General features: G+C 43.8%; 2 protein-coding genes across 5 annotated transcripts in view; both read left to right on the top strand.

Annotated features, from left to right (window-relative positions):
- The first annotated feature begins 8,455 nt into the window (after window positions 1-8,455).
- Window positions 8,456-25,954, top strand: EEF1D (eukaryotic translation elongation factor 1 delta). 4 transcript variants are annotated; one of them, XM_085298742.1, is made up of 9 exons: window positions 8,456-9,726; window positions 12,482-12,605; window positions 14,496-14,567; window positions 21,408-21,473; window positions 22,594-22,690; window positions 22,949-23,049; window positions 23,500-23,748; window positions 24,627-24,821; window positions 25,858-25,954. In XM_085298742.1, the coding sequence occupies exons 1-9, from the start codon at window positions 8,471-8,473 to the stop codon at window positions 25,894-25,896; spliced, it is 2,199 nt and encodes a 732-aa protein (XP_085154868.1). In that variant the 5' UTR covers window positions 8,456-8,470; the 3' UTR covers window positions 25,897-25,954. The 4 variants fall into 4 exon arrangements, with proteins under 4 accessions (XP_085154868.1, XP_085154867.1, XP_085154869.1 ...); XM_085298741.1 differs by having other exon boundaries at window positions 21,405-21,473; XM_085298743.1 differs by lacking the exon at window positions 21,408-21,473.
- Window positions 25,955-26,844: 890 nt separating this feature from the next.
- Window positions 26,845-27,011, top strand: part of NAPRT (nicotinate phosphoribosyltransferase) — an 8,576-nt gene continuing 8,409 nt past the window's right edge. The window contains exon 1 of the mRNA XM_085298710.1: window positions 26,845-26,873. Within this exon, the coding sequence (XP_085154836.1) occupies window positions 26,845-26,873 (29 nt within the window). The remainder of the gene's footprint in view (window positions 26,874-27,011) is intronic.

The raw sequence follows: 27,011 nt of genomic DNA, 5'->3' as shown, positions 1-27,011 counted from the left end.
GCCGCCTCCCTCCGCGGCGGTGGCGGGGCGCAGCTCGGTCCCGTCCCGTCCCGTCCCGTCCCATCCCGTCCCGTCCCGTCCCTGCCCAGGCCTCGGGAGGGGCGTTGGGGGCGGCCACGCTTGTCTGTGGGGTCCCTTCCCCCACTCGCAGGCCTCGTGGGGGGGGGGTTGTGTGTCCTCCCTCCCCTCACCCCGTTCTCCGTGGGGTCTCTTCTCCCCTCACAGCTCCAGGAAGGGAGTTGTGGCCCCTCATTTTCCGTGGGGTCCCTTCTCAGCTCTCACGGCCGTGGGGAGGGGGTTGTGCCTGCCCTCTCCCCCCATTACCCATGGGGGTCACTTCTYCTCTCACAGCCCTGGGAAGGGGATTGTTGGGATCCCCCCAATTTTTTGTGGTGTCCCACTCCCCCTCAGAGCCCTGGGGGCAGGGGTGTAGGGTGCCCATTCTCCATGGGATCTCCTTTCCCCCCTCAGAGGCCCGGGGGGGGAGGTGTTGTGGGCATTCCTGTCATAATCTCAGAGGTCCCTTTTCCAAGTGCTSGGAAATAGATTGTGGGACAGCCTCTCCCCACTGATCTGTGGGGTCCCTTCCTCYGCCATAGGCCCAAGAAAAGAGGTTGTGGGGTGACGCTTGTCATCTGTGAGGACTTTTTCCTCTTCTAGGCCTAGGGAAGGGGTGTTATGGGATGGTTTCCCTCTCAGAGGCCTAAGTTAGTGGTTGTGGGGGCACCACATTCATTACTTCTGGCTTATCTCCTGTGGCTTTAATGACTGGTTCCTGCCCTGTTGAGGTGAGCAGACACTAGGAGGGCTCCCTAGGCAAAGTGCCTTTGCACAGGTTGGGGGATCAGCTACTGGGTTGCAGGACTGCCCCTTGCAAGTCTGGGGGATGCAGCCCCTGCCCTGGTGGGAAGGGGAGCTCAGGCAGTCTCACCCTGCCTGCAGCRGCTCAGGGTACCTAGACAGGCTGCTCCTCTGCCCGTTGCTCACCTTGGCAAGGATTTCCTGCCTGGTGGTCACCTGCTGCCGCTGGTGTAAAGGGAAACCTGAGCTGCTTTTCTGTGCTGAGGCAGAGCAGCTGGCAGCCCTCCATATTTGGGAAATGGCTTCACCCAGCTCTGACCTGGTGATTTTAGCTGCTGCTCCAAACTTGGTTCGGAGCTGGGAGCCCTGCAGCATTGAGCCTCTCGTACCTTCRTGGCCTTGCTCTGTAGGATGCTGTTAAGGAACAAACGTTTGGGAAAGATTGTGCTCTGTCAAGGTGCTGCCAGTGCATGCACTGAAGATGCTGCACCCCTTTGCTGGCTGCCCCCAAGGGGAAAAATCACTGCTGCCCTGGCCTCCCTCTCAGGCTGGAGTGTAGAGGTGCCCTGCTCCACTTTCTGTGGCAGGGCTGGAAGCTGTGTCCCTCCCCAGCTCTGCCTGCATTCCCTTCATCGCTCTCTACCCTCTTCCAGTACGTGGACTCTGCTTGTCCCGTGTTGTGCCCTTCACATGTTGACATTCTCACCCCTCTGCAACTTCAACTGTTCCTTAGAGAGCTTGTCCTGCTCTTAAGGCTCTTTTGTGTGTGTGTGTGTGTGTATGTGTGTTTCAGTGACAGCTCATTCAGGAAGTTTCTGTTTCAAAACTATTTGGAGAATGGGTAGAACTGAGGTGGAGTGGTTATGCAGAGGTTGCTAATGTGCTTTTTGTGGGTTTGAAGAATTGCAGAGATAAGAGTTGTRGAGGCTGCTGAGGTCTGTCATTCTTTCCCCCTGCCACTCCCAGTGTTCACCAAAATCAATATGGTTTTGCCCTTTCATATCTAGATCTTTGATGTTTTAGAATTGATCATAATCTGTTCAAAAAGCCAATTGTGTTCGTTATGGAGAAGAAAATACTTTGCTTGGCTGGATAGCTGTAATTCTTTCCTCTCCTTTTTTAGGTGCGTGCTCTTCTTCCTGACTTTGCAGGTATGCATTTTTTTTCTCTCTTCACCCAAGCTGTTCTGCTGCTTCTCAACTGCTATTTGCTTTTTTTTTTCCTGTTGTGAAGGTGACTGATTTCCTCTTTTCCCCTATTGCTGATTCCTCTGTCCTTGATTCTCTTCATTAACAGTCCGCAGCGTAGTTACTGGGGCAAAGTGTTAAGCTTTTAGGTTATCAGGGTTGGGTGATGGTGTYATTTTCCTGGCTAAAAGGCTTGGTGTGCAGCTTCATATTGCAGCTAAGGTGATCTCCTGAGGCTCTTGCTTTTGTGAAGACTGCAGTAGCAGCAACTTTGGGAAGAGGAAGAGAAGCGCTTCACTAGGACAGCAGTATAGATGTCCCTGGGTGAGAGTGGTATATCCCAGGTGCTGGGCTGTGGGAGCAGGGAGGAACAGATTGGAGCCAGTGGACCTTCTTGCTTTCTTCTTTATTATGTCTCTGACATCGCTTGGGTCCCAGTGTGCTGTCACTCTTTTCTGGATTTCCATTTGCTGCTGTTTGTTTTTGGCTGCTGCTGGGATGAGAATTCAGGAGCTTCTGATGAGGAGGGTAGTGTGACATGTGATATGACAGAAGTACTAAATATATAATCATTTTGGCCTTGTCCAAGTCAACTGGGCCAAGCTATGTAAACAAATGTGCAGAATGGAGGATTGGGGCAGAGCTTCGAGCAGTGAGAACCCTCCAGTGCTGGACTGGGTGAAGAGGGGCTGGTTGCTGTTTGGGCCTGCAGAGAAATCGCTACTTCTCTGCTTACCTAGTGGGGTTCATCCCTGTGCTGCGTCCGCAGGGTCTGTGTGGAGTCGAGCCAGGTATCCCACAGCAAGCTACGCCATCCTCGGTCATCCCATTCTCGCAGCGCCACCTGACACCCTTTTTGGTGTTGTCTTTCATCCTCAGAATAAAACTGGGACTGTAATCTTGCACCTTTGGCTATGTGTTRCATAAACCAGCTGTCACTTCTCTCCAGAAATCCCTGATGGATGAGATGGGCTGTTTTTGCTCAACCAAAGAAATTTCTGAAAGCTTTTGGAGGTTGTAGTAGGAGATGGCTTAAGCTAAATTGAATTGTAAAATTATTTCCTGGAGAGCTATTTTGAAACCATAGCACTCTGATTTACTCTTCCTTGTTGGGATCTGACAGGTCAATCTGACACACAGCTGAGATTAAAATCAGGGTCTAGTTTCAGTGTAAGAAGTTGTGTAAGATCTGCTACAATTTCTTTTGTGACTTTAGGAGGCTGCAACAAATGTTTGTTACAGTGTGACTTCAAAAAAAGAGCAGATACATTTCTCCTGGGTAGAGAAACCTATAAAATAAATGTAACTCTTGGACAGAAGAGAAAAAATGGCTTTTATTAAACCAATAAATGGAATTGACTTAGCTTTCTYTTTTTTGGCTGCAGCCTTTAGAATAATGTGTTGTATACTTGGTATTTAGTGACTTCTTGAAAAGTAACCAGATTTAAGGGGATAATGCAGCCAAATAACCTAAATCCAAAGCTTATTTTGGATTTACAGAGCAACAATAGAAATAGTTTCATTGCCTATTTTTAACTTCTTGCATATCCGTGCAGCYCTGGAAATTAGGCATAGGTTTGTTCTGGCTGAAATCCCCAGGAAGTGGGGACAAGCAAGAACCAAAGCCAAAGCTGTTCAGCTATGGATATGATTAAAAATTGTTCTGTTGGATCTTTTGTAAGCTCTTTAATGCTTTATAGGAAGCCTAAACATTGGCAGTATTTCAGTATTTGGCACTGAGCAGTAATAATAGCATTTGTCTTTCCAATGACTTATGCTTTGCAAAATACCTGATGCTTTGTCTGTACAATCACTGGAAAAATTGTTGCTTGTCATATTTCATAAGCCACTTCTGTTCAGTGGGTATACGAAAGCCAATCTTCAGTGTAGGTATTAAAAGTTCTTATTACATTTTTTTCTAGTCAGATTTTTATTTAGCATTTTATAGTGCTTGCTGCCACTGTCTAAAAGTGTTGGTTCATCTTAATATTAAATACTAGTTAAATGAAAAACTGCTTTACTTCTGGAAAAAGGCAGCTGGGGAAGCTGGTAAGTATATTCTTCACAGTTAATTTGAGTGAAATTCATGACAAACTACTAGTGTGGTTGAGTATGACAGTAATGATGTGACCTTGCTCTGCTTTTTCAGTACAGACCAGTTGGTTTCCAATTTCATTCTAGCAGTGGTCTGTTTCTGTGCTATAATTTTTGCCAGGGGAGAATGGTCATAAAACAATGGCATGTTCTTTTTTAATTGTAAAACTTTATATTCAAGGAGATGAAATGGGCAGTTAAGAATACTATGTGGAAAGCATTGAAACAACTGTTTGGGTTGTAGTTGTGTGAGATGAGAAATCGTAGTTGCCTCAGACCAGGTTGCAAGCAGTGTGAGCCTATGATGCAAAGTGCTTAAAAAGTCCAAGCTTAAGCAGCTTCAATTTCTTCCAAACCTTAAGAGGTAAATTTGTCCCTTCTGCTTTGGCAGATCAGGTATCCTCTTTCCAGTCACCATACTGTGTGTTTTGGCAAACTTCTCTGAAGTGAGACTGTGAACTCATGTCTGATCTGAAGTAAATTTGTATGCTGGGAGAACTGGTGATATTCAGACCTGGTATTAGTGGTCTGCAGCTCAGATCTCTTATTAGACTGTTTCCACCAGCTAAAGTGGTGGTTTGTATAATTTAAATATTACTATATGCTTTTTCTGGAAAACTTATTAATGCAGATTAGAAATGGTGCATCTTTTTTTCAATTCTTGCTCATGTTTGTAAACTTTAATTCATTGGAAATCTCAATCTTTTGTGTTTGAACTTAATGAACTCATTAAAACAAACAGGTACTGCAAATATCTTAGACTTATTTTTGGAAAATGGTATGTCACTTGTGACTGATTCCCTTTTGGAAGAATTGCCCATGTAATAATCCTAGAAAAGGCAACATTTAAATTCCTTTGAGCCAAGCTTTGGTATGGCTTTAACACTTTATTTCTGAGTCATATAAATTATTGTATAGATTGCTACTTTATAGTAGAAATAACTGCAATCATGTGAGTTTATTATTTGATATTGCAGTTGTTACTTAAAAGAATTCTGAAAATGGTATTTGCTGTTGGCGCTTAGTTACCTCGGTCCAGGGGCTCCAGAACTTTGCTCTTGCACCTTCTGAAAGCAGCTGTGAGTAATTTAAAGTATTCATATGGCAGGTTGGGGGACTCTACAACTGGTTCCCCATTATGTTGGATAAATTCTCTCTTATGTTGGGTGTTTTTGCTTTGGTCTATTTGTGTTGCTCATTCTTTAAGAATAAAGGTAACTGGGTGTCTGATGTTGGCTGATAAGGACAGTAGTTTTGGAGAGTTAACCAGCTGCAAGTTTAATTCAAAGTATTTTTATGTATTTTGGGGGAAGTTAACTATACAATAATACATTTGGCTGKTTTTGATCTGTGTCCTTGTTGACCAGTTGCTGCTGCATCTCTAGAACTTGAAGCATTTTTCTAACTCTATCTTTTTCCTTAATGCTTTCATAGGAACTAAAAAAGTAAGTACTTTCTAGTTGTCCTATGCTTTTTGCTCTTTCTGGAAAATCARTGGAATGTAGGCATAGTTTTTATTGGCTTTTCTTATGAAGAGGTTATTGCACATTTTTCTGATATTTGCTGGAAGTAAGTGCACTGTTACAGGTTTATTTACTAATATATTAGCTATGTCTCACTTTGGTTCAAAACAGTTCTTTGGTTTAACTGCAAATCCCCAGTACAAAGCTCGTAATGCTGCAGGTCTTCCATAGAGCACCCTGCCCTAGAGATTAGTGATGTCRTTGCTGCAATGTCAGTGCTTCAGGACTTGGGAGAAGCTGTCAGTTATTATCTCTTAAGGCAAAAATTTTAGATCTGTTTGTCAAGTGGATGTGCCCTTTCTATAGGCTATTTTAATGGTGGTAGTGCAGGTTAAATATTTAAAGGTGCTRCAGTTTGAGCAGTATTGAGTCATGTCCTGATTTCTTGTTGCACTCACTAGAGTTATGCTCCTTCCTTTCTGAGAAAGTGTAAACTATAACCTCTTAAACTCTGTATACATCTGCATGGGTTTAATGAGGTATTCTTGATGAAGTACCTCCTTGAAGGCTTTGTCTGCTTTTTAACCTACATTTTCTCCTTGAGATAACTCAAATTAATGTGAATCTAAAGCCAAACAGAACRTGCTAAGCGGATGCAATAATCTGATGTTGTTTGAGTCCTTATTGATCTAAGTAAAATAAAAACTCAAATGTGTTGCCTTCACTCTTTTGTCTGTCCTACCTATATGTAGGTATGTGTTTTGCTTTCCCTGTGGGTTTTGTTCTTTTAGATTAGCATACTAGATCTAGATGAGCATTATTTTAAATGTRTACATTGCAACACAGCATCATTTTCAACAGCACTTCCTGCAAGATAATCTCTTTAATTTCCATCATTTTATCCTTTGCCAATCTTCCAAATTACTGACATGCAGGCGTTGCTCTTTCAAGCATGGTCTCCTCTTAACATTATTATCCAAGAATCCTGTTTAAATAGGTGTATCTTCTGTAAAGATTATTATTTAAAGAGATGCYATTTTTACTTAAGACTATAAAAATATCTAAACTGTTTGTTCAGCAGCTGAGACTGTTAGTGTGAGACTGCCTTGATGTTTCTTTTTTTTCTTTTTTTAATAGCAAGACTGTATTGTTATACTGCAAAATAATTTGTGTAGCCTCTTCGGTGGCATTGAAATGTGCTTGTCTTCTGTGTGCATGACTCATATGTGATGTCATTTTYCACTGCTTGGCCGTAATGTCACAGAAGCTGTAATAGAGCTTATCCCAGTGAGCAAGCCCATGTTGCTGCTTGCTTGTCACATCGCTCATGAACTTGCAACACATGCGCTTACAGTTGGGGGGGGTTTTGACTTCGACAGTAAGAAGTAGAGTTCATCTTTATTGAAGTACTKGTTGTTTTTTAGTTTGCTGTAGTAAAAAATCTTATTGCTACATAACTAGCATAGGATGCACTAGAAGTGTAATGTAAAATTAAGACTTGAAAAATCTATATTATAAACATTTTTAGCTGTATTCCGGTGTCCTCAGCAGGAGCAGTTTCAGAGCTCCAATAAAGATCTGCTTTTGCTTTGCCTAGTGATTTTTATAAAATACATATACACAGTGGGTGTATATACAGTGTGTGTATATATATGCTAGTAGATGTATAGTATAGTGTATATATATGCATATAGTGTGTGTATATATGGTATTACATTGCTTTAATATTTTGAACTATGACAATCCTCTAAATAGAGTAAAAAATTTAAAATGGCAAAAGTGTTCCCGTGACAATCGTTTATCCTTTTTTGTCAGTCAAGCTCTGTAACTGAGGCTTGTAAAATCTTCCAGAAATAGTTGCAACTGTAAGCCATCAGTTCAAGACTGAGGGATATTTCAGCTGCACCTGAATTTTATATGGCAACCTATCACAGATTTATCTGTGGTTATGAAACTGCAGCTGTCAGTAGCTAAAGGGGGAGGCTGACTTACAAGTACTTAGTTTCAGATCTTTTTTCTTTTTTACTTCAGAAGAGTCTATCATGTCTTGGCATGAACAGTATATTTGAGCAGTACAGTAAATTCTATACTTGAAGATACTTCCTAAACCATTTCCAGTAATCTAGAYGTACTGGAAGCTCCCCCCACTCCAGTAAATATGATTGGGCCTGGATAGCCCGAAGAGGATGCAATATTTACTTCATTTGAGTAGAAGGTGTTTCAGTAGGCTGAATTAATCATGAGATCTCCTTCAGCTCTTGKCTGATTCCAGCTGACAACAACTGGAGTTTTAAACCAAAATCCAGTATTAGTTTTTAAATCAGCTCCCTCTGCTGGCTTTCTAGTAGCAAAATGCAAATCCATGTACTGTATAATCAATGACCTCTAAAGATACTCATGAATCAAGGCATTTTTTTTTTAGCATGCCTTCCCAAATCAGTGCCTAGTTGAGTGCCTGAGTGCCCTGAACTGGTAATTCAGGGCTAATCTGCTAACTTGAAAAATATCTTCTATGTACCAGGGCTTTGAACAAAACCTTAGTGATCTTGTCCTGACAATTGTCTTCAAAAGTGAAATTTGAAGCATCATTAGTAAGTGCCTTTATTTTTAAAGAGTGTTATATAATACTGTAGGAGGTAGATGTCAGAACAGAAGTGTTTTAGGAGGAAGCTGATTTTTGACTGCAGAAATCAGAYATGTTTGCAGACAGTATGATTTCTTTGAGTTAAACTTTATAATACAAAATAGAAATATAGAAATTGAATTAAATGCTTAGGTTCTATAATGTAAATAACGGCATGATGGCTTTTGATACCTTTGTACTACTTAAGAAATTACTGAAGTCTGATGCATGCCCTTGCTTTATTTAGTTTTCTTGCAACTACATTGTTGTGCTTATCTTTTAATGCTGCCACTTTTTGGAAGATGAAGACAAGGAAGCTTCCCTGCCCAGTAGAAAAAGTGTGGGTAGACAAGCACAAATATGATGAAGCAGAGAGACTCCACTATGAAAGAGAAGCTATGCTAGCTGCTGCAGCCCCTGAGGAATGCCAGGAGTTAGAGGCTGTGAATGGAGTCTGCAATGATGACTCTGCTGAAAGTGAATGCAAGGGAGACCTGAAAAGAGGAAGAAATGGAAAGAAACAGAGGAAAAGGAAGCGTTCTCCAAAACCCAAAAATGTGGTCTCCAAGGTAGACTTTATTCTGACGGGCTTATTAGCTGATCATGTGTGGTTTGACAAGCCTTTTTATGATCTTGCTGAGAATGTGTACAGGAAAAACATAGTGGATTGTCAGAACCAAGAGGCTCTTGAGACTGAACTAACTGTTGAGCAGTCTGCTTTAGTGTCCAGGTCAGAGGTTGTCCAAGAAGTTTCTAAGCCAAGGATGTTTTCAGCAACCCTGTCCTGTTCCCATGGTAGCCTGGCTGCGTGTCATCATATTGTTCAGGATGTTTGGGTCAACAAGTTTGACTTTGATAAAGCTGAGAAGGTGTTCATCGAAAAATCTCAGTTCTTTGTTCCTCCACATGTCCTAACCATTCCATCTGTGTGGTCAAATGTTGGTAATGTTGGACTGAGAACACCAGATGAAGGCTATGTTACAGCCTTGCCTACTCCTGCTACACCAAGCTTAGCTCTGGATGTTGTAGCTCATCCTGATGCTTCCTTCATTACTAATTTGCCTGACTCTGTACACCAGACAGTAAACGGTAAGCCACAGATTTCAAGCTTGCAGGCCCTCATGTCAGAGGTGTGGCTAGAGAAACCTCTCTATGATGATGCTGAGAAGAGCTTCTATGAGAACATGTTTGATGGGCACCCGCCAGGCAAAGCCACACTGCAAAACCATGCCTGCCCTGAAGCCTTGAAGAGGGACCACAAAGACAGGAGGAGTCACAGTGCTGGGAAGCAAATGAACATCAAGCATATGGAGATCACCTGCACTCTGCTTCCCAGTGATGCTAATCATGTTCCACCTACTTGCTACTTTCTGCATGAGGACAGTGAATCAGTCTGGCTTAACAAGTCAGTGTATGACAGTGCTGAGGCACGATACTATGCATTGGAGGCTCAGAAAATCTCAAGAACAGGAGAGAGYGTGATGGTGCCGAAATCCACAGTAGTAAAACCTTCTCAACCATCTTCTTATGCTTCAAGTGTACCTGCTCTGGAAACTAAGTAGGAGAAGTTTATTCTGGGGTAACACTTCCACATGCAAAATTGCTGGGTTAGGATTGAGCTGAAAGAATTTGCATGTGTAGAAGACGGGCATCCTTTGCATCTGCAGGGCCAAACATGTGCATGCTGCTGTAGGGAGAAGGTGCTTTTGAGCCATGAGCCTGTTTGTAGGCAGGGTAATTAGGGGGAGACTCCAGCAAGGAGCCTCTCTCTCCTGATGAATGCTCCTGGCTTAAAATATCCCAATGAAATGTGTCACCAGAGAGGTTAAACATTTAAAGTGAGAGCTGGGAGTTGAGGTAGGGTTTCACCGTCTAGACATGGGGGACTTTGGGGCAAAGCCCTTTTCCATGTTGCCGTTAGATATAAAAAGCTGTAGAAGTGAAAAGTTGGAGGGAACAATTATATGGTTTCTGCAGGTCTACTAGGATGACAGAGGATGTTGTGTTTCAGCTTCGAGTGCTTGAAGTGTGCTTCTTTGCTTGGTATTTCTATTAAAACTGCCACAGTGTTCTTCAGAGAAACAGTTATYCCCAGTTCTCCAGGAGAACTCAGTGCACAGCAGGCTGACCATTAAATTCCCTGCAAGAGGTGATGGTATTTTAGTGTTGCTGCCAATACCCAGCTTGCTGAAGAGGCTTGGGGACAGTGGAAATGCTGTTTAGAGCAGCAGTCTGGTTGGAGCAGGGGYTTTATTTGCTTTTGGCTGGGGAAAGGTTGCCTTACTAACCTGTTAGACCATTCTGTCTGGAAGCTGGTGTTAAATTTAGGGCATGTTGGAAAGGCTGGCTGAATTACTGCTAATTTGATGTGCATATATTGTGACTGGGTAGAAGAACGCATTCAAAAACTGTAGATGACCTTTGTAATTGTAACTTGTGTAGTTATAAATYGGACAAATACCTGCTTAGGACAGAAACATCTGAAGGCTTCCTTTTTAAGTCTTCGGAGAGGTGCGATATGAAAAAGTGCTTTCTCTGTTAGATACATGCTTTTATGTACTACTGGCTGGACCCTGAAGTCTGAGTTGAGGGCTGGAATGCCTCAGGAGCTTGTCTGAAGGTCGCTGTTTAGATGTGGTTTTGCAGTGTTAAGGTAGAGGCTGTTTTATCTGCAGAAAAGGCTCTTGAAGCATGAGCTCTCACTTTGACCCTGTTGGTCCTTAAGTTTGTTAAGATTTGTTGGAAAAGGTTGATGTGAAATGATGTAGGTTAGGAGAGGGGGTTACAGTCAAGCTTTAGAGTGCGCATGCCTTTTGTCGTGTCTTAATTGAAGTAGTTTTCAGTTGGCAAAAACTAGATATTTGGTCATGTTTTTGATGCTTTTCTAGGAAAGTCCATATGTTGTTACAAAATGTGGTATATATTTGTCTGTAACTGGGATTCTGTATTAAACTGGGTGCTTGTATTGGGTGGCAGCTCAAAGTTTTCTTGTTGAGTGTCAGGAATGGCTTGAGTTTGGACGACATGTTGGAGAGTGGCCTCTGGTCTCTTCTGAATTGGTAGGTGAGGAAGGTGGAGGCGTGTTTTACTGAGCACTTGTCAACTTGCATGGAAATATTTTCCTGGAGAACCACAGGGTCAGCAGTGTTTTGAGCTGACAAGGAAAAGGTTTGCGAGTTGATGTTAGTTGCTGTCTGCATGTCGTGTGGTAGAACCTGGTATGTGGTGCAGCTTCGTTGTGATGCTCAGTCCCTGCTCTTACCCTTTTCTCAGTCTAACTTCTGGTCTGTGACTGTCCTCTGGCTTTAAAATAATGGGCACATCCTCTTTTACTGTTGCAGTGGCCTCATTGTTCGCCTTCTAGTTGTGAAATTAAACCACCTTTGGAAGCTGCTGCATGGAAAAAAAATAACTTAAACCTTTGTCACAGCAATATTAAAATACTTCCTCCCTATCATAGTGATAGGTGTCTGTCTCTTGCAAATGTGGCACTGCTGATAATTTTAATTTCTAAACAATTATGGCAACTTCCAAAAGGGCATGTATGTAGTTATCTGTGGTGCTGTTGTAAATTGTCTGTGCATCTGGGTTCAGGAGGCTGATCGCTGTTGGTGCTAGGCAAAATGCTCTACTGGGCCACTTATTACAGGAGGATTTGGTAGTGCACCTTGTGAAGCATTGTGTTACCAGGATAGAGACACATGTACTAGCATTCGCTAAGAGCCAACAGTTGATGTCAAAACTGTTCAGATTCGTATTCAAGGAAGACTGAAATTGGTTTAAATTTGTGAGCAATAGTGTCTGGAGCTCCCTGTTGTACACTGAGTGCTCCCTTGCTGACATGCTGTAGTGTGGCATGTGTGCTGTTTGGAGCTGTGTGTTCTTCAGTCTTTGGTTTTGCTTTGGCCAGATATCTTAAGAATTAAAAAAAAATGTTATTTTCCTCTTGCTTGTCTCATACACAGGACATCTTTCTCATCAGCAGACTCAAATGTGTCTAATATGATCTAGAAAATCCGATTCCAGGTGGCATTTTTGTGGAAGTAGGTACAGATCAGCTAATGTATTCTGTCCCCACTGGGTAGTCTGTTACTAAAAGCAGGTCAGGCCAGGCAGATGGGAGGGTGATTAGAACGCCTTTCTTTCTTAATAGGATCCCATTTATTTAAAGCTTTCCACCAGAAGGGAAACTGCTGAGTGCAGAGTTGCAGGTACAGCTCAATGGGAGAAGGAAATGCTGTTCTGACAAGCTCATTGCAAGCTACTCACCTTAAATACTTCTAGGAACTCACTTTGTTTCTTCCTCTCTGCAGAAAAATGGCAGTCGACTTCCTTTTGCATGAGAAGATCTGGTTTGAGAAATTCAAGTAYGATGATGCTGAGAGAAGATACTATGAGCAGATGAATGGGCCAGTTAGCAGTTCTTCACAGCAACAGGTAATGTTTGTTTTCAGGTGTGACTGGTTTAGCAGTGTGCTGCAGCTTAAACATTTAGTACAGAGAGGAAGCAAAAGAAGGACCCTGTCAGCCTCAACATGTTTTTCTGTATTATTTCCACTTTGGGTGCTGCTTTTTCCAAGTTTGAGAGTCTTTGCTTGGGGCTCTCCAAGCTTATGCCATGGCTTGTCTTTGGAATTACCATCTTCTGTGGGCCATGAAGAATTCTCTAGCATGACCAGTGTGTGGTGGAAGAGTAAGGGGTTGATACTGGGAGATCAGATGCCCTTATCTGAGATGTAGCAGAGCTGAAGAAACAGAGAAACAACAGGTGAACTACTGTATAGGGTGCAACAATTGCTCTTTTCAGGCTGCTTTTGACAAGGTGTGGATTCTGTTTGTGATCCAGCGGAGATGTAGTTTCAGCTGCATGCCCTGAGAGCTGCAGTTTTATTGACAGGGGTGGGTGGTATGGTAGGCTAAGAACTGACCTATACCCATTCAAACAAGGGGTTTTGCTCAGGTTTGGAGCAACTAAGTTTTTCTTGGCAAGGGATATACTGGGGATCAAATGCTTGATGTTTGTGTAGGGGTACCATGACTCCAAAGAGATCAGGAATTATATTCTCTTTGTACCCCCTGCAACATGAAGCGTGCTCCTGTGGAAGATTCTTCATCGGAGTAATGATGAGTGTGTGGGGGCAGGAGGAAGGGAGGCACAGTGCAGTTGTAGCCCATCTGAGCTAAAGTAGTTCACACTTAACTCTCAGCCCCGAATTATTACTACTTAAAGCACAGAGATGCTGTAACCTCCTCCTGAAATGTAAAGAACTGTTAACTGTGTATGCTTTTGATTATATAGAAAGCTGCTTAGTGTTTTAAATGGCTGCCTTGCAAGTGGCAAATGTTTAAAGGGAAGCTTGTTGCTTAAGTAGCAGCTTCTAGGCATGTCTTGCTCCATTCCCGCTGCCCGTGCTAGTGTAGTGGTAGTACGGCCCCTAGGACACTTGCAATAAAAGTTAGAGGCTGTAGATAAGCGTTTAAAGCAGATGCTAAAGAGCAAATCTCTACAATGCTCTTAGAAGAATGATTAGACTATTTCATGTCACRTAAGGAGCTTTCAATGAAGAAAAATTGCATGCGAGAAGTGGTGTGAAGGCTCTTTTGGAGGTTTATTGCACACTTCTCTGCTAAGAAAAAAGATCCACACTCCATAAAACCTGCCTCCAACCTGGAAGTGGATATTTACCTGAATATATCAGTTGTTGCTCTTGGACAGGCCATATGGCATGGACTTTGGGGCTTCTGCTTAATTTCCAGTGGATGGTTTCATGTCTTTGATCTTGTTCATGTGCTTTCAGTCTAGGAGAGGTGAGAAGTGATTGGAGCATGGAAACTGAGTTTATGCCTTAGGAAGGGAATCTTCCAAATCCAGACTAAGGCAGAACAGTGGGGACCTGGAAAAAAAAACTTGTGCTGCTGTGCCCTGAGTCACACCTTATTGGGTAGAAGACTTCAGTTACCAGGGCTATCAATTTTCGCCTGAGTAAATTACAGGTAATATTAAGAAAAGATAAGAGCTGCCTAATGAGATTGCTAAGGATGTGTTGCAATGATTCTAACCCCTTGCCTGACTGGCAGCTCTCCATACTGTTCAGGATAGTAGTGAGGAGAAGTGGACACATGGTGTGATGTGACCAAGGATTGTAATCMATGCTATTTGATTTAGAACTGATCCTTCTTGCAGCTAATTTTGCAGTACTTGCTGAATTATTGGAAGAAAAAATAATCAAAAAACCCCCAGCTTTCCCCTTTTTTAACTTCCCTGACCAATTTCGCATGTTTCATATTTTTTTAAAAAAGTCTTGGTTCTTTCTGCACTGTTTGCAGGAGAACGGAGCCAGCACGATCCTACGCGACATTGCCAGAGCCAGGGAGAATATCCAGAAATCGCTGGCCGGAGTGAGTACCCAAGCTCTCTCACCAGCTGGCTACCCGCAATCATTTTTAGCTGTGGTGCATCTCACAGAACTCCACTGTGACCACTTCATAGATTTTGTGGCTTCTTATTTTTAAGTTAGAGGAGATGACCAAGGTGTGCAGTGCTGTGTACCACCAGCATAGCTCCATCTGATCAAGAGCACCCTTACTACCAGAGTGCATGCTGCTTACTTGCTTGCCAGACTGTAGTGCCTTCTAAAATAACTGGATTTGGGTTTAAATTCTTCAACTATTCATTTTCTTTTTCTCCTAGTGAAATTTGTTCCCACAAGTCTTTTATACAAGAAGTAACAAGTTACTGCTAAAATAACCTTGCTGAGTAGCAAAGTACTGAGCTGCCAGCATGGGTATGTTTGTCTGTTGGGGTACACTAAGCTGCCACCTTTTCTTTCCTATTTTGCTTTCAGTTAGGGTATGTGCAAAAAAATGGTATCTTCCATCTGCTGCATCTAGGGAATTCAGCTTGGCTACTAGCTTTCACTCTAGACCATCCCATAAAGGTTTGGTAACGTCCTTTCTAGAGATGTTTTGGTGCTGATATGTAAATGAGCCATCAGAGAGCTCTATTATAACTATTTTTTCAAGAGGAAATAAGTCTTAAACCCATAAATGAGGTTTTATTGGTTCCATGGATGAGGAAAAACCAGCCACAAAATGCAGCTCATGTGCCTTGATTTCTTACCTCTTTAATGGGACTACTACATACTTGCACATATCTTCCATTTGAGGATGTCTGTCCTTTACCTGTAGTGATTTGCCCTCACAACTCCCTCTTGGGGTGGATAACACTATGCGTTTCTAGATCAATATGAAAAAGAATTAGCATTCCTTGACAGGAATATCTCATATTTCTCCATTCTTAACACAAGGATGCATATAGCTGGGATGCATACAGAGGAATTAATCTGATTGCTTTCCCCATGGTCTCACTGTGCCAGTTGMATTTGATGCCATGAAGGCAAATTTTACATCTTTGGAATAACTGCAGCTGCTTATGTGAGTGATCCAAGATAGTCAGTGCAGAACTGGAAGCTTGGAAATGGATGCAGGAACAGCAGGGCCAGTTTGAAGAAAGGCTGGTGGGAAAGGATTAGATCTGCTTTGGTTAGTTGCATTGGTCCTGAATACAGCTCAAACATTAGAATTGGTGGAGTTACAACAGCTTATTATTAAAAAAAATCTGTTGAGGAAGAAGATATGTGGAAGTAAAGTTTTCTAATGTTGGTTTCTGGTCTTTAGCATCAGTATTTCAGCTGACGGCTTGGGGAAAGTAGGGAAAATTTTCCTGAGCTAGCCAGCATAAGTTCAGATCTTCCATAACCTGTTTGAGCTTTTAGTAAAAATCATCAGCCATTTTTTGAGACTTTCAGCTTSGACTTAAGGAAGACAAGTAAGTGGGGAAATAAGCCATTGTCTCAGACAGATTTTGAGAACTTTTTGTATGTAAAATGTTAAAGGACTTTGAAATGACCTCGTTGAACAGAGCGAAATCTTAAGATCAGAGCAAAATGTGGTGTCARCTGCTTTCTCTAAGACCTGCCCACCTCTAGCCTCTCTGTTCCTGGAGAAGTAAAGAAGGGGCAGGAAACCTGAATACAGGTTACCAGGCAGTGCTGCTGGTCTGCCCCGAAGGCATATTCTCATCTTGGTGGATGGTCTATGGTTTACCAGACAAGCTCCAGACTAGGGTATTTCTTGTACTGGCCTATGACTCCTGCTGTTCAAAAGCTCTGTCAGGTGAGAAACATGCAAGTTTGGGTCAGCCAAAATTGGGAGGGATGTTAGCAAAGCACCAGGCAACTGCCAGAACAGAAATTTGAGGATATAAAGTTCCTTGTATCCCTGCTTTTCTGGTATGTTGTAGTGCTTTTCTGGAGGTTAATTTTGTTAGCAGAAATTCTCCTGTTCAGTGTTCCTTTCCTATGAGGAAAACTCAGCATGCTTGAGAAATTGAGGTCAGGACTGAGCTGAAGGACCTCAAAATTTGCATAATCTAGGATGYTCACCAAAGTGAGTTTGGACTCTAGTGATGGCTTGAAGGAAAAGCAGGATGTACTGCACTGGGAAAAAAAATTAATCTGCATTGCTGTTAGGGACACTCAAATAAYTTAGCCAACCTATACCTGCCATTCTATTCCCAAGTATGCCATTGCTTGGATGAGCAGAGCACAAGGTAACAGTGGCCTCTTCCTCGTACTCTTTACTGTCTTGTAATCCCATTTTACTGTTTTTGCCTTACCCTGGTTTATACAGTATCCCAGAGATCTTATCTTTTCAGTTTTTCAGATTATCACATCTCTGCCATGAAGTGGTAAAACACAGGAGGATCTTCTGTGTTGATGGKTGGATTAGAAAGACTGAGCTGTTGAGAAACATGTCTTTAACAGTAGCTTTTGTAGCTTTGATTTCTGAAGGATTGTTATTAATCTTGGACAGCTCTGACATGGAACAGGCTTGATTTTTTAGAATACATTTAAACTTCATTTTGATGTCTCAAAACAATTTATCCTGCAGGATCTGCAGAATAATTCTGGAGCATATTTTTCTAGCCAGAATTTAGTCTTTTCCTTCCACTTAAACATGCAGAAGTAGGAATCGAAGATGAAGCTAGTGAAAAGTTGGCTCTTGTAAGATGGGGAGATAGAAGACTTCTGCTTCTTGCTTTCTGTGAAGTTCAGCCAAGGTCTGTTTCAGATGTGCTTCAGTTGGGGGTGTTTTGAAATGTGTGATAGGGCATTAGAAGGATTGTTGAAGTAGTGATTTGTATCTCCCAAGGGAGAGTACGAAACTCCCTGATGCCAGAAACATTTGTTTGCACATACCTTTCATCCTGCTTTGCATGGTCATCTCTGCTTTAAACAATCACTCCAGTTTACATCTTCTAGATCACTAATGCTTTCCTACATATAAAGTTTTTAACTTCTGTAGTACTGCAGCTGGCGGCGTTGAGACTACAGATGGTGAGAGATCTCCCAGATGGGGAACGGAGACCTGGAAAGGATTGACTTGCCTGAGATCATAAAGCAAGTCCAACAGAGCTAGCGACTGAACTTCTATTTTCTAAAGCCTTGTCTGAGGCTACAAAAAAGGGCTGACATTGGGCAGACCACTGGTGTAGGAGCCTGAAGCTGTTATTCCTGCTCTGCCCTAGCTCCCTCTCTGCCCTAGCTCCCTCTGTTAGAGAGCTTCTGTATTTGTGCATTTTCTGCATGTGTGGATTTCAAACAAGAAAAGCTCCCCCAAAAGCTATGTGTGCACATCTGATCCTGCACAAGAGTTCGGAGGCCATGTTCAGAAATGCATCTGTGTGCAGGTAATGGTCACTCATTCTGCAGAAAACTGGTCAGAATCCCTCCTGTTGATCTTGAGTGGATGAAAGCCTCTTCCAGTTCTTGAGCATCATCTCCCTGCAGGTCATTTAAGCATCTGAGCATGGCCAGACCTTCCATGTTTCCAGAGCTCTAGTACAGTGACCTGAGGGGAGGGATGTTGCACATCTGCATGCATGAAATGGAGTTAATTTTTGTATGGAGCCATGAGTGCCCTACAAACTTTGTATTGGAGAATGTACACATTCTCCTATCTGTAACAAAGTGTGTAAAATCCCACATAAYGCTCTTCAACGGATTAGGTCAAGTTAAAGGAAAGGATCAATGCCTCTGGATACTTCATGCAGGGAAGGAAGCACCAGCTCTCCAGCTATGTCAGTTCATTAGGCCTGACATAGTAAGGAGCTCTTTGCTGTAGTTGTCCAGACAGATTTATCATTCAGTCTGATATGGAGAAGTGCAACTTCTGCCATTTTTTATTTCTTCAGTAGTCAGTGCTCCTGTCTGATTCTTAAGGCATGTTTTAGGAAGTCAAACTTAACATTTGGCTTTCTCCCATTTAAAAGTCCCAGGGATTTAATTTGCCTGAGTGATTGAACTTGTATAGGTCTTGTATGGCTCCAGGCTTGTTGAGTACTTCTATGCAGAATATTTTGAAAGGGTTGTAGTGCTAGTCAGTACATCACTGAAGTGGGATCAACATAAAAACTATGACTTAAGCTTTTTTTTTTTTTTTTTTTTTTTAAGGAAGGTTTTAGCACCATAAGACTGTAAGACTGTGCAGGAAGTAACTGAAGAAGTAGAACTCACCTTTGGGGATTTTGAATTAATGTGCTCGATAAAATTCACAAACACTTGTATTGAACTTCCTCTTGCACAGTTGGTTCAGAAGAAAAAACTCTTGCACGTGGGAAGGAACAGATGTTAGGTAATGTGCACGTTATGGTGACCATCTCTCTCTGAAAGCTTGAACTATCCCAAGGGCAAGCCCTCAGTCTCATAAAGGCTACTTTAACAGCATGATTTGACTATCTCCCAGAGCTGGAAACTTTGTGCCTTGCACTCCTATACCTTACTTCAGGGCGATTACAGGTTCCTAAAGAACAGCCAGCCCTGCTTGTCAAAACTTCTCATCTCATTTGGTTCATCTTAGGACAGGCCACACACTTTTCTCCCAAGCGAGTGATGGCTGTGTTCAGCCTACCCCTGCCATGGGGTTGCCTAGGAWTAGAAATAATCTCTCAGTTCCCTTGGGTGTTTGTTTAAATGTCGCACTCTTCCTTGCCTGCCAGCACCACAAGCCCCCYCTGTGTTGTAAACTTCCCTTTTAAATAGACATGAAAAACAGCACAGAGGAGCAAGCAGTATCCTAGTTTAGTAGTATAATAGGAAATATGAACCCTCTACTAATGCAGCAACTTAGCATGTACAAGGACTGCTGTTGCTGAAGCATTTTGTCCACTTGCACAACACTAAACTGCTTACATGAATTTTGGGTGCATTCACCCCATAACTGCACCCAGGTTGTGAATAAATCCTGCTGTGTGTGCAGCAGCGACCTGCAGCCAAGAAGTCCTTCTGGAGGTGAAACAACTCCCTGCAGAGTCACTGAGCTGTCTGCACTGCAGCWTCTCTAGCGCTTGCGTTACCTGCCTTCTTGCATACTGATGGGAGATGCATACTTCAATGCTCTGTTGGGAAAGCTGACTCTCCCCTGGGCTCTGTTACCTGTATTTGCAACTTCACTSCTGCCCCTCCTAAAGACTTCGGATAAGGCGGCAAGGGAGTAATTTATTTGTGCATTGCAGAGCTCTGCAGTTGCTTTGTGCAATTCCCTGGGTTATGTATGCTATACAAACAGCAACTGATGGCAGTATACAGTTAGATTTTTTTTTTTACCTCAGGATTTTTMTACTACTGAAAAATAGTTTGTTATAGTAACAAAATATCTTATTTCTATGTCCTTCCTTGTTTAGAYAGCTTCATGTAGAGCATTCAAAGCCCTCTCATCTTAATATCGCAAGCCATACCTACACTCTTTTCTGGAAGATGTCAGATTCTTTCTCTTCAGACTTGTCACCTAAATAACGTTACCACACAAGGCTGGCAGGTTCATTTTGAGCTAAARACATCCTGCCAAGCTGTTCAAGTTCTTGCTTTGATTGCAGGGAGGAGCAGTGCTGACCTATCTGGTGTGAGATCCCAGGATGTCAGCTGACAGGTGTAAGCGTAGACAGTACCATCTCCACTTGTTTTTTTTTTTTTTTTCATCTTTGAGGTATTTCATTAGTGACTGTGAGGCCAGCAAGACTTTATATGGCTTCTTTAATATTATTGACGGGGAAGAGAAATTTGGGGGCAGACTGAGCTCAGCAGCAAATGGTTTGCTAAGCTTGTGAGACAGGGTTTAGAAAGCAAGCTGTCCTGCAGCACTGAATAGGCTTAGCTGTGTTGCAGCATCTTCAGCATCAGCAGTTGTGTGCAGGCTGGCCAGAATTGCAAGCACAAGTGTGGAGCCTGTGGAAATGCTGCTGCGTTTAGCTTGGAAACATGACTAGGGCTTCAAACTGCCAGATGTCTGAAGTGCTTTGCTTAGCTGAGCCAGCAGGCCTTTTGTGTGTGTGTGTGTGTTGGGGGGAGGAGGATAACGACAACGTGACTCTATATTCCTCTTTGCAGGTATAAAGCTCCTGTGTTTGATTTTAAGCAGAAAAAGAAAAAGTTTGGGGGGAAGGAGGTGTACGGATGAATATGACTTGTGAGAATTCAGACTTTTCCTTAAATTGACTTAGATCTTGRCCCTGATGATGCAACTAGAACAGGGAAAGGTCAGGTAATGGGTTTTTCTGAAGTTTAAATTTAGTCTGGTGCATAAGACTAGAGATGGCCTGATGTGATGGATCCGCCATTGCTTAGCAGTCTGTCCTTGGTGGTGGTGGAGAYATGTGGATGGAAACCCACCTTTGGCTGTCATCAGGTTGCTCAGTGCAGGCTGGTTGTTGTTCTGTTCCTCTCTAGGAAAGATGCTTTAGTGGCAGCTGGGGGCTTATTCAGAGTCTTAGTAGCTTTGCATGTGTCTGCAGATGAATGTTTTAGCTACTGACAGGACAGCTAGCTGAGACCTGCGGTGTGTGCTGCAGTGATACATGCATCTACTGCACCTCTTATTTTACGGACGGCAAAATGGCTAAGGCCATGCTCTAGATATCTTTGTCTAGTTCTGCCACCCAGCTACCTGACCCTTCTGCAAGCACTGAGATACATAGCAAAAAGGTGGCAGAGTTCATGGATGACTTTATATGCAGCTTTGTTTGGAGTGTAGCTGGTGTGAAGCTGTTTCTCATTATTGACAGTCTCTCCTGCATGAGGATCTGCTTCTTGCTCTTGACTGCCTCCTTCAGCATGAGTGAAGTGCTTTTCTCTTTCATGTTGAACCAAACACATCCCCCAAACCTTTCGCCCTTTCCAGCAGAAGACAGTTCCGCATAGTAAAGAAGCTTCCTCTGCCCGTCACAAGAGGCAGTCAGGCCGCTCAACTGTAAGTCATCTGCGCACGGATGGAGCTGGTTGTGGTGGTTGAGAGAAAGCTGGAGGGCAGCCCTACATCTCACACGGAGAGGCAGTTGCCCTTTGGCATGTGGTTCTAGCTCATGCTATGTAGTACATAGGCCTTTGGGTCTCCCAGCTTGGGGAGCAAGTCTGGGGACTGCAGATTGGCACTTGTATTCCTGAGCCTGTATCCACCTGCTTTTGACATGGCTCCTGCTCCCTTTCAAATAGGTGAAGGAAAAGGTCTCTTTGACCTTCCTTCCAGAAGCAGCAGGTGCTGCTTTCCTGTGTCCTGTAAACCCTGCTCTTCTAGGGTTCTCTCCCAGAACCCGCTTTCCATATACTCCATGTTCCCCATCTCTTCATTTTAAGTGATTGCCAAGATACCGTGAGCATGTCAAATGCAACTGAGAATCATGTTAATTATATGCAGGATGCACTTGACAGAACATAAATTATCTCTACTGTTGTATTCAGTTACACTGACACTTAAAGCTTGAAGGCCTGTGTTTTCTTTCCCTTTGCAGAATTGATTTATAGGTAAGGGCTTCCTTAAAAAAAGCAGGTTTTGCTATTAAAATAAACCCTTTTGAAACTAGATTGGTATAATTTCCCCCCTTAGTATGTATTAAAGTAGATTTCAGGGTTTTTTGAGAGGAATTAAAGACTGGAGCAGAGAAAATGGTAGTTAGAAATTTAGGCCTCTCTATCTTTCACGGTGACTTGCTGTGTGRCATTAGGCAGGTCATTTCTGTGCTCTGTGCCTCAGTTTGTGAGAAGAGACCAGCTTGCCCCATTGAAGGGGCTTAGTGTGAAACTTTCAAAACCYTTTGCATGTTTAGTGGTAGTTCATGATCTGTGGCTGCAAAGAATGACTTCATCCTGTACTCGTCAGTGCCAGCTGAGATTCATGGGATGTTTCATGCTTCATTATATAGAGCTCTATATATAGTATATTCTTTTTCAAGGCTTTGGATGAAATGACCTTGTTCTTAGGTAGCTTTTAAAATCTCTTCCTCCCCCAAGGCTTGACGCTGCTTCGCTTCACTGAACATTGAGCTTGGGAGTAGGTGAGCAGATTTGTTTCAGCTCGGTTTTCCTTGTTGCAGAGCACAAGCACAACCTCTTCTGGGCCTGCTGGTGATCAAAATGAACTCATTTCCAGAATTTCTCACCTGGAGGTAGAAAACCAAAACCTTCGCAGTGGTAAGTGGGGAGAATCTTCCAGCATGAAAGCAAATTTGGTGGGGTCCTGCTGCTGTGGAGCATCCACCTTACTGACCTTGTCTGTGGCCACATGAGCACATGCCAGTGTGTTTTGATCAGAGCTTTGCAGACTTTCCTCTGACCAGGRCAGCTGGTATTTGCAAACCTTCTTTGAGCAAAAGCTCTCAAGGCCTGACTTGAGAGCTGATGCTGGAGCCTACAAGGTAAGTTTCCCTCTYCCTCTTCCCCTTCTTGCAGTTGTTGCAGATCTTCAGCTGGCCATCTTCAAATTGGAAAGCCGCCTGAATACTCTGGAAAAATCTACCTCCCATCAGCCTGCATCGATTCCACCAACCCAGGTGAGGATCAGCAGAGTGCTGTTCCTGAGTACTTCATATCAAAGTCCCAGGTTGCTTCAGAGGTCTCCTCTCTCTGTGCTGAGGACTGAGATGCTTGTGATTAGGATAAGTTTATTAGAGCTTTTTCAGCAGTTTTGGTGGCTGCCTTGTGATCTGTCCCAAACCAATATATGTGAGTCTTCAGACCTACATGAATGTAAGTATAGGCTCAGGATATCTAGAACACAAGAGTCTAAGCAGAAAAAGAGTTGGGAAACCTGTCTTTACAAGACTTAGCTGTACTGTCCCAATATAGGTGTATGCATATATCCCCAAAACTATATGTAGGATTGAGTGCTCCTCTATATTTGTTTGGGACTTGCATGAGTTCTCAAGTGCTGCTCTAATTTGTCTTGAGATTAATATTCTTTTCCCTTAATGCAAACTTCAATGTGTGCCACCCCATTAAAGAAAGTGGAACCATTCAGTGTTCCCTCCAAGAAAGTGGAGCTCCCATCTGCTTCAATTGCAAAGAAAGTTGAGCCARCTGCTGCAGAGGATGATGAGGACGATGACATCGACCTTTTCGGTAGTGATGATGAAGAGGAAGACCAAGAGGCTGCCAAAGTCCGAGAAGAGAGACTGCGTCAGTATGCAGAGAAGAAGGCCAAGAAACCGGGTCTAATTGCCAAGTCTTCTATCCTTCTGGATGTTAAGCCAGTGAGTAACCCTAAAGTAGGGGGAGTTTGTGAATGAGGTTGTTTGATTTGCAGCCTCCTGCAGCATGAGACACTTGCAGATCCAAGTTGTCTGGTGAAGCAAATGTGACTTGCAGATTTTTGAAAAAGGTTTGCAGCTAGATAGAATATTGCAGCGGGGATCTACAGTCTTTGTGCTGCTGCTGCCTCCTCTGAACTATGGCAAAAGCAGTGCAGSCTGCTATTTGATGGGTTCCCCTGACCAGGAGTAGCCCCTTTCTTTGAATCAGTTAAAGCAAAATCAGTCTAACGTACCCTGAAGATGGGAATGAATTGGTTTTRGTTAAGCAGATTCTTACAGTAGAACAACCTCTGGGCTGCCTGGTGCTCTGCACAGAAGAGAAATGTCTTTGGTAATGATTCAACTTWCACATACATTTTAAAGCGAGTGCCSCAAAGTAGTTGTGTTGCTGCAGGAAGAATTTGCTTTGCTGCATATGAAGGGTCTGTAGATAGACTTGAAATACATGCTATGTAGCATTGCTGCAAAGTCATACTTAGTCTGGCTAACCCCACCAGCTAATTCATCTGCTAGTGAGAATGGCAGCCAAGAAAAGACAGCYTGAGTTAGTTGAAAAGTACTGAGAAGAGGCAGTGTTGAATTTTAGCTGCTAGTCAAACTAGGGACATGGGCACGTGTTAAATATATGAAAGCATGTTGACTAGCTCAGTTACCCTGTCTGATTTAGGGGTGCACCTTAATCTTTGTGTGATGGGAGGGTCGTCCACCGCCACTGATTGCTGCATATGTGATTGCAGAGTCTTTAGTTGCTGGACATCTCTCAGGGCTAGTGCTGATCTCTAGGAAAACACTGAAGTTCTAATTTCACGCCTTTGCAGTGGGATGATGAGACTGACATGACAAAGATGGAGGAGTGTGTCCGATCCATCCACATGGATGGGCTTGTGTGGGGAGCCTCCAAGCTGGTCCCGGTAGGCTATGGCATTAAGAAGCTCCAGATCCAGTGTGTAGTGGAAGATGACAAAGTGGGGACAGACATCCTGGAGGAAGAGATCACCAAGTTTGAAGACTACGTAAGTCTTTCAGTGAGCTGTAAATGCTGTATAATGCCTGCCCTAAAGGGTCATTTTTGACAAAGTAGGTTCACTTTTGCAGGCTTTGATATGTTTGGATCTTTAATAGAAACATGCATGGAATTCATGGTGTCTCTGCTTGCAGAGAGAGACTTACGCATGTTTTGGGGTTTTTAAGGTTGGCTAATACACTTTTATATCTTGCAGATATTTTGCAGAGCTGTTTTTCAGGCTGTGAGCCCTCTTACTGCTCATCCAGCCCCATTGGCTTTTACCTTGGGGACCCACTGTTTTTTTGCAGTTAGGCTGGGCACCACCAAGGTAGAAAAATGATTGTTTACCCTTTGTGGTTGGGGCTAGAGGAAATGTCTCCAGCCCACCCTCCCTTCTTCTGTGGAAGTGGTAGCAGGAGCCCCAGCTCTGTGCCAGGCAGTACGCTGGTACAACAGTGCTTGCTGTCCCTCCACTTGGAGAGGGATGCAGCAGCCATGTACCTGTTCTTAATTTTCTTTGACTGCTCTTTTGCTTGCTAATATATACACATGATAAATTGGAAACTGCAGCTCTTCAATCTTACTGTGTTGTTATTTGAAATGACACAATTATCAGCTGGGGTTATCCTTTGCCCTGTGGGAAGAGAGGGGTGTGTTCAAGTCCCAAAAGCCCAAGCAGCTTGTGCACTAAGTAACAGATCATCTTGTGGAACAACTTAGAAACTGTTTTAATCTGTGTATTCTTCATAGGTTGGACTGTCTAAATTCATGCAGTAACTAGCACAGGGGAGTTTCCAGTTGTGACTGAGGCTACTGTGCTTATTAAATAGCAGTCCAAAATAGCACCTAAAAAGCTGCTAAACCACCTAAAAGGAGGCTCTTACTAGAGCAGGGAAGCTGCCCTAAGAGAAATGGGCTCTGCTTGCTCTGTTTGAGCAGAAGCATGTGTGCTGTCAAGAAATCCCTGGTGTGAGTACTTCCTTCGTTATGAATGTCTGAAAAGCACTCGGTGATCTCCAGCTGCTGCTCTTGTTCTGTTTCAGGTGCAGAGCGTTGACATTGCTGCTTTCAACAAGATCTAGAAGCAAACCTATATCCTCTCTGAAAGCATAATTAATAAAGGTCAAGATTGGGAGTGCAGATTGTATGACATCTTTATTTGCAAATGTGTGACTTATCCAGAGAACAATGTGTTGAGAGAGTGAGGGATATTTCCCCTCCTTGCTGCCTTCATAGAAGGGGAAAGGCTGTTATTCCTGTGCCTTCAGGTATGGRGTGACTAGTTTCTGGCTTGGAATGACATCCTTTGAGCAGCCTATGCTTAAGGGTATGTGCACTAATCTCAGGGCAGAAACCCAAATTGGTTTCTACAGGATACCCTGGGATGAGTGAGCAGGAATCATTCAGAAGCTGCAGTTTTGGCACATGGGGCTGAATTTCCTCCCGTGTTTTCTTTTGCTGCTCTTGCCATGCTGTGCAGGATACTTGGCTGATCACGCTGTGCTTTAGGAATGAGGGGACCATCCAGGGCATGACCTGTGACAGGGGAGACTATTTCGCACCACAAGCGCAAACAGCGGGTAGTCCTGCTGCACAGTCCAAGGTCCAGGTATGAGTTGCAAAATGCAAACACTGAGCAGCGCAAGTGGCGAGCGCCGTGGCGTTGTGCTGCGAGTGCAGGATGAAGCTGTGGCAGCGCCCGGCGCTGGGCTGCTCCGTACGCAGCAGCCGAGCAGCGAGGAGCCGAACGCCGTCTGTGCCGTGCTGGTTTCCCCTGCTGCGCGCCGTGTCCGTGCTCTGCACGCCCCATGCTGGGGTGTGTGTGTGTGTGTGTGTGTGTGTGTGTGTGTGTGTGTGTGCTGGAGTCCTAACGCAGTGTTGGGCTGTCTGCACGCGTGCTGCACGGGGTGTGCGCGGTGTCTCGCATGCCGGGTGCGCGTGGCCGTGCCCTGGGTGCCTCCCCTCCTGTGTGCCCCCTGTGCAGCCTCCCGTGTGCTTAGGGCCAGGCGTGTGCTGCCCCCCAAGCGTGCATGGTCTGCCTGGTGCCCCCCGCTACGCGGTACCCGCCGTCCCCGTGGTGCCCCGCTGTGCCTGGTCTGCAGCTGGGGCCGCGTGTGCCCAGGGCGGCCGCGGGGCGGTGCCCCCGGGGCGGGCGGTGCCCCCGGGGCGGGCGGTGCCCCCGGGCCCGGCCCGCGGG

This window comes from Rhea americana, unplaced genomic scaffold (genome assembly GCF_003343005.1).
Source record: "Rhea americana isolate MKP2758 unplaced genomic scaffold, rheAme1 scaffold_140, whole genome shotgun sequence".
NCBI classification, from domain to species: Eukaryota; Metazoa; Chordata; class Aves; order Rheiformes; family Rheidae; genus Rhea; species Rhea americana.
This window is presented reverse-complemented; position numbering and strand designations above follow the sequence as displayed.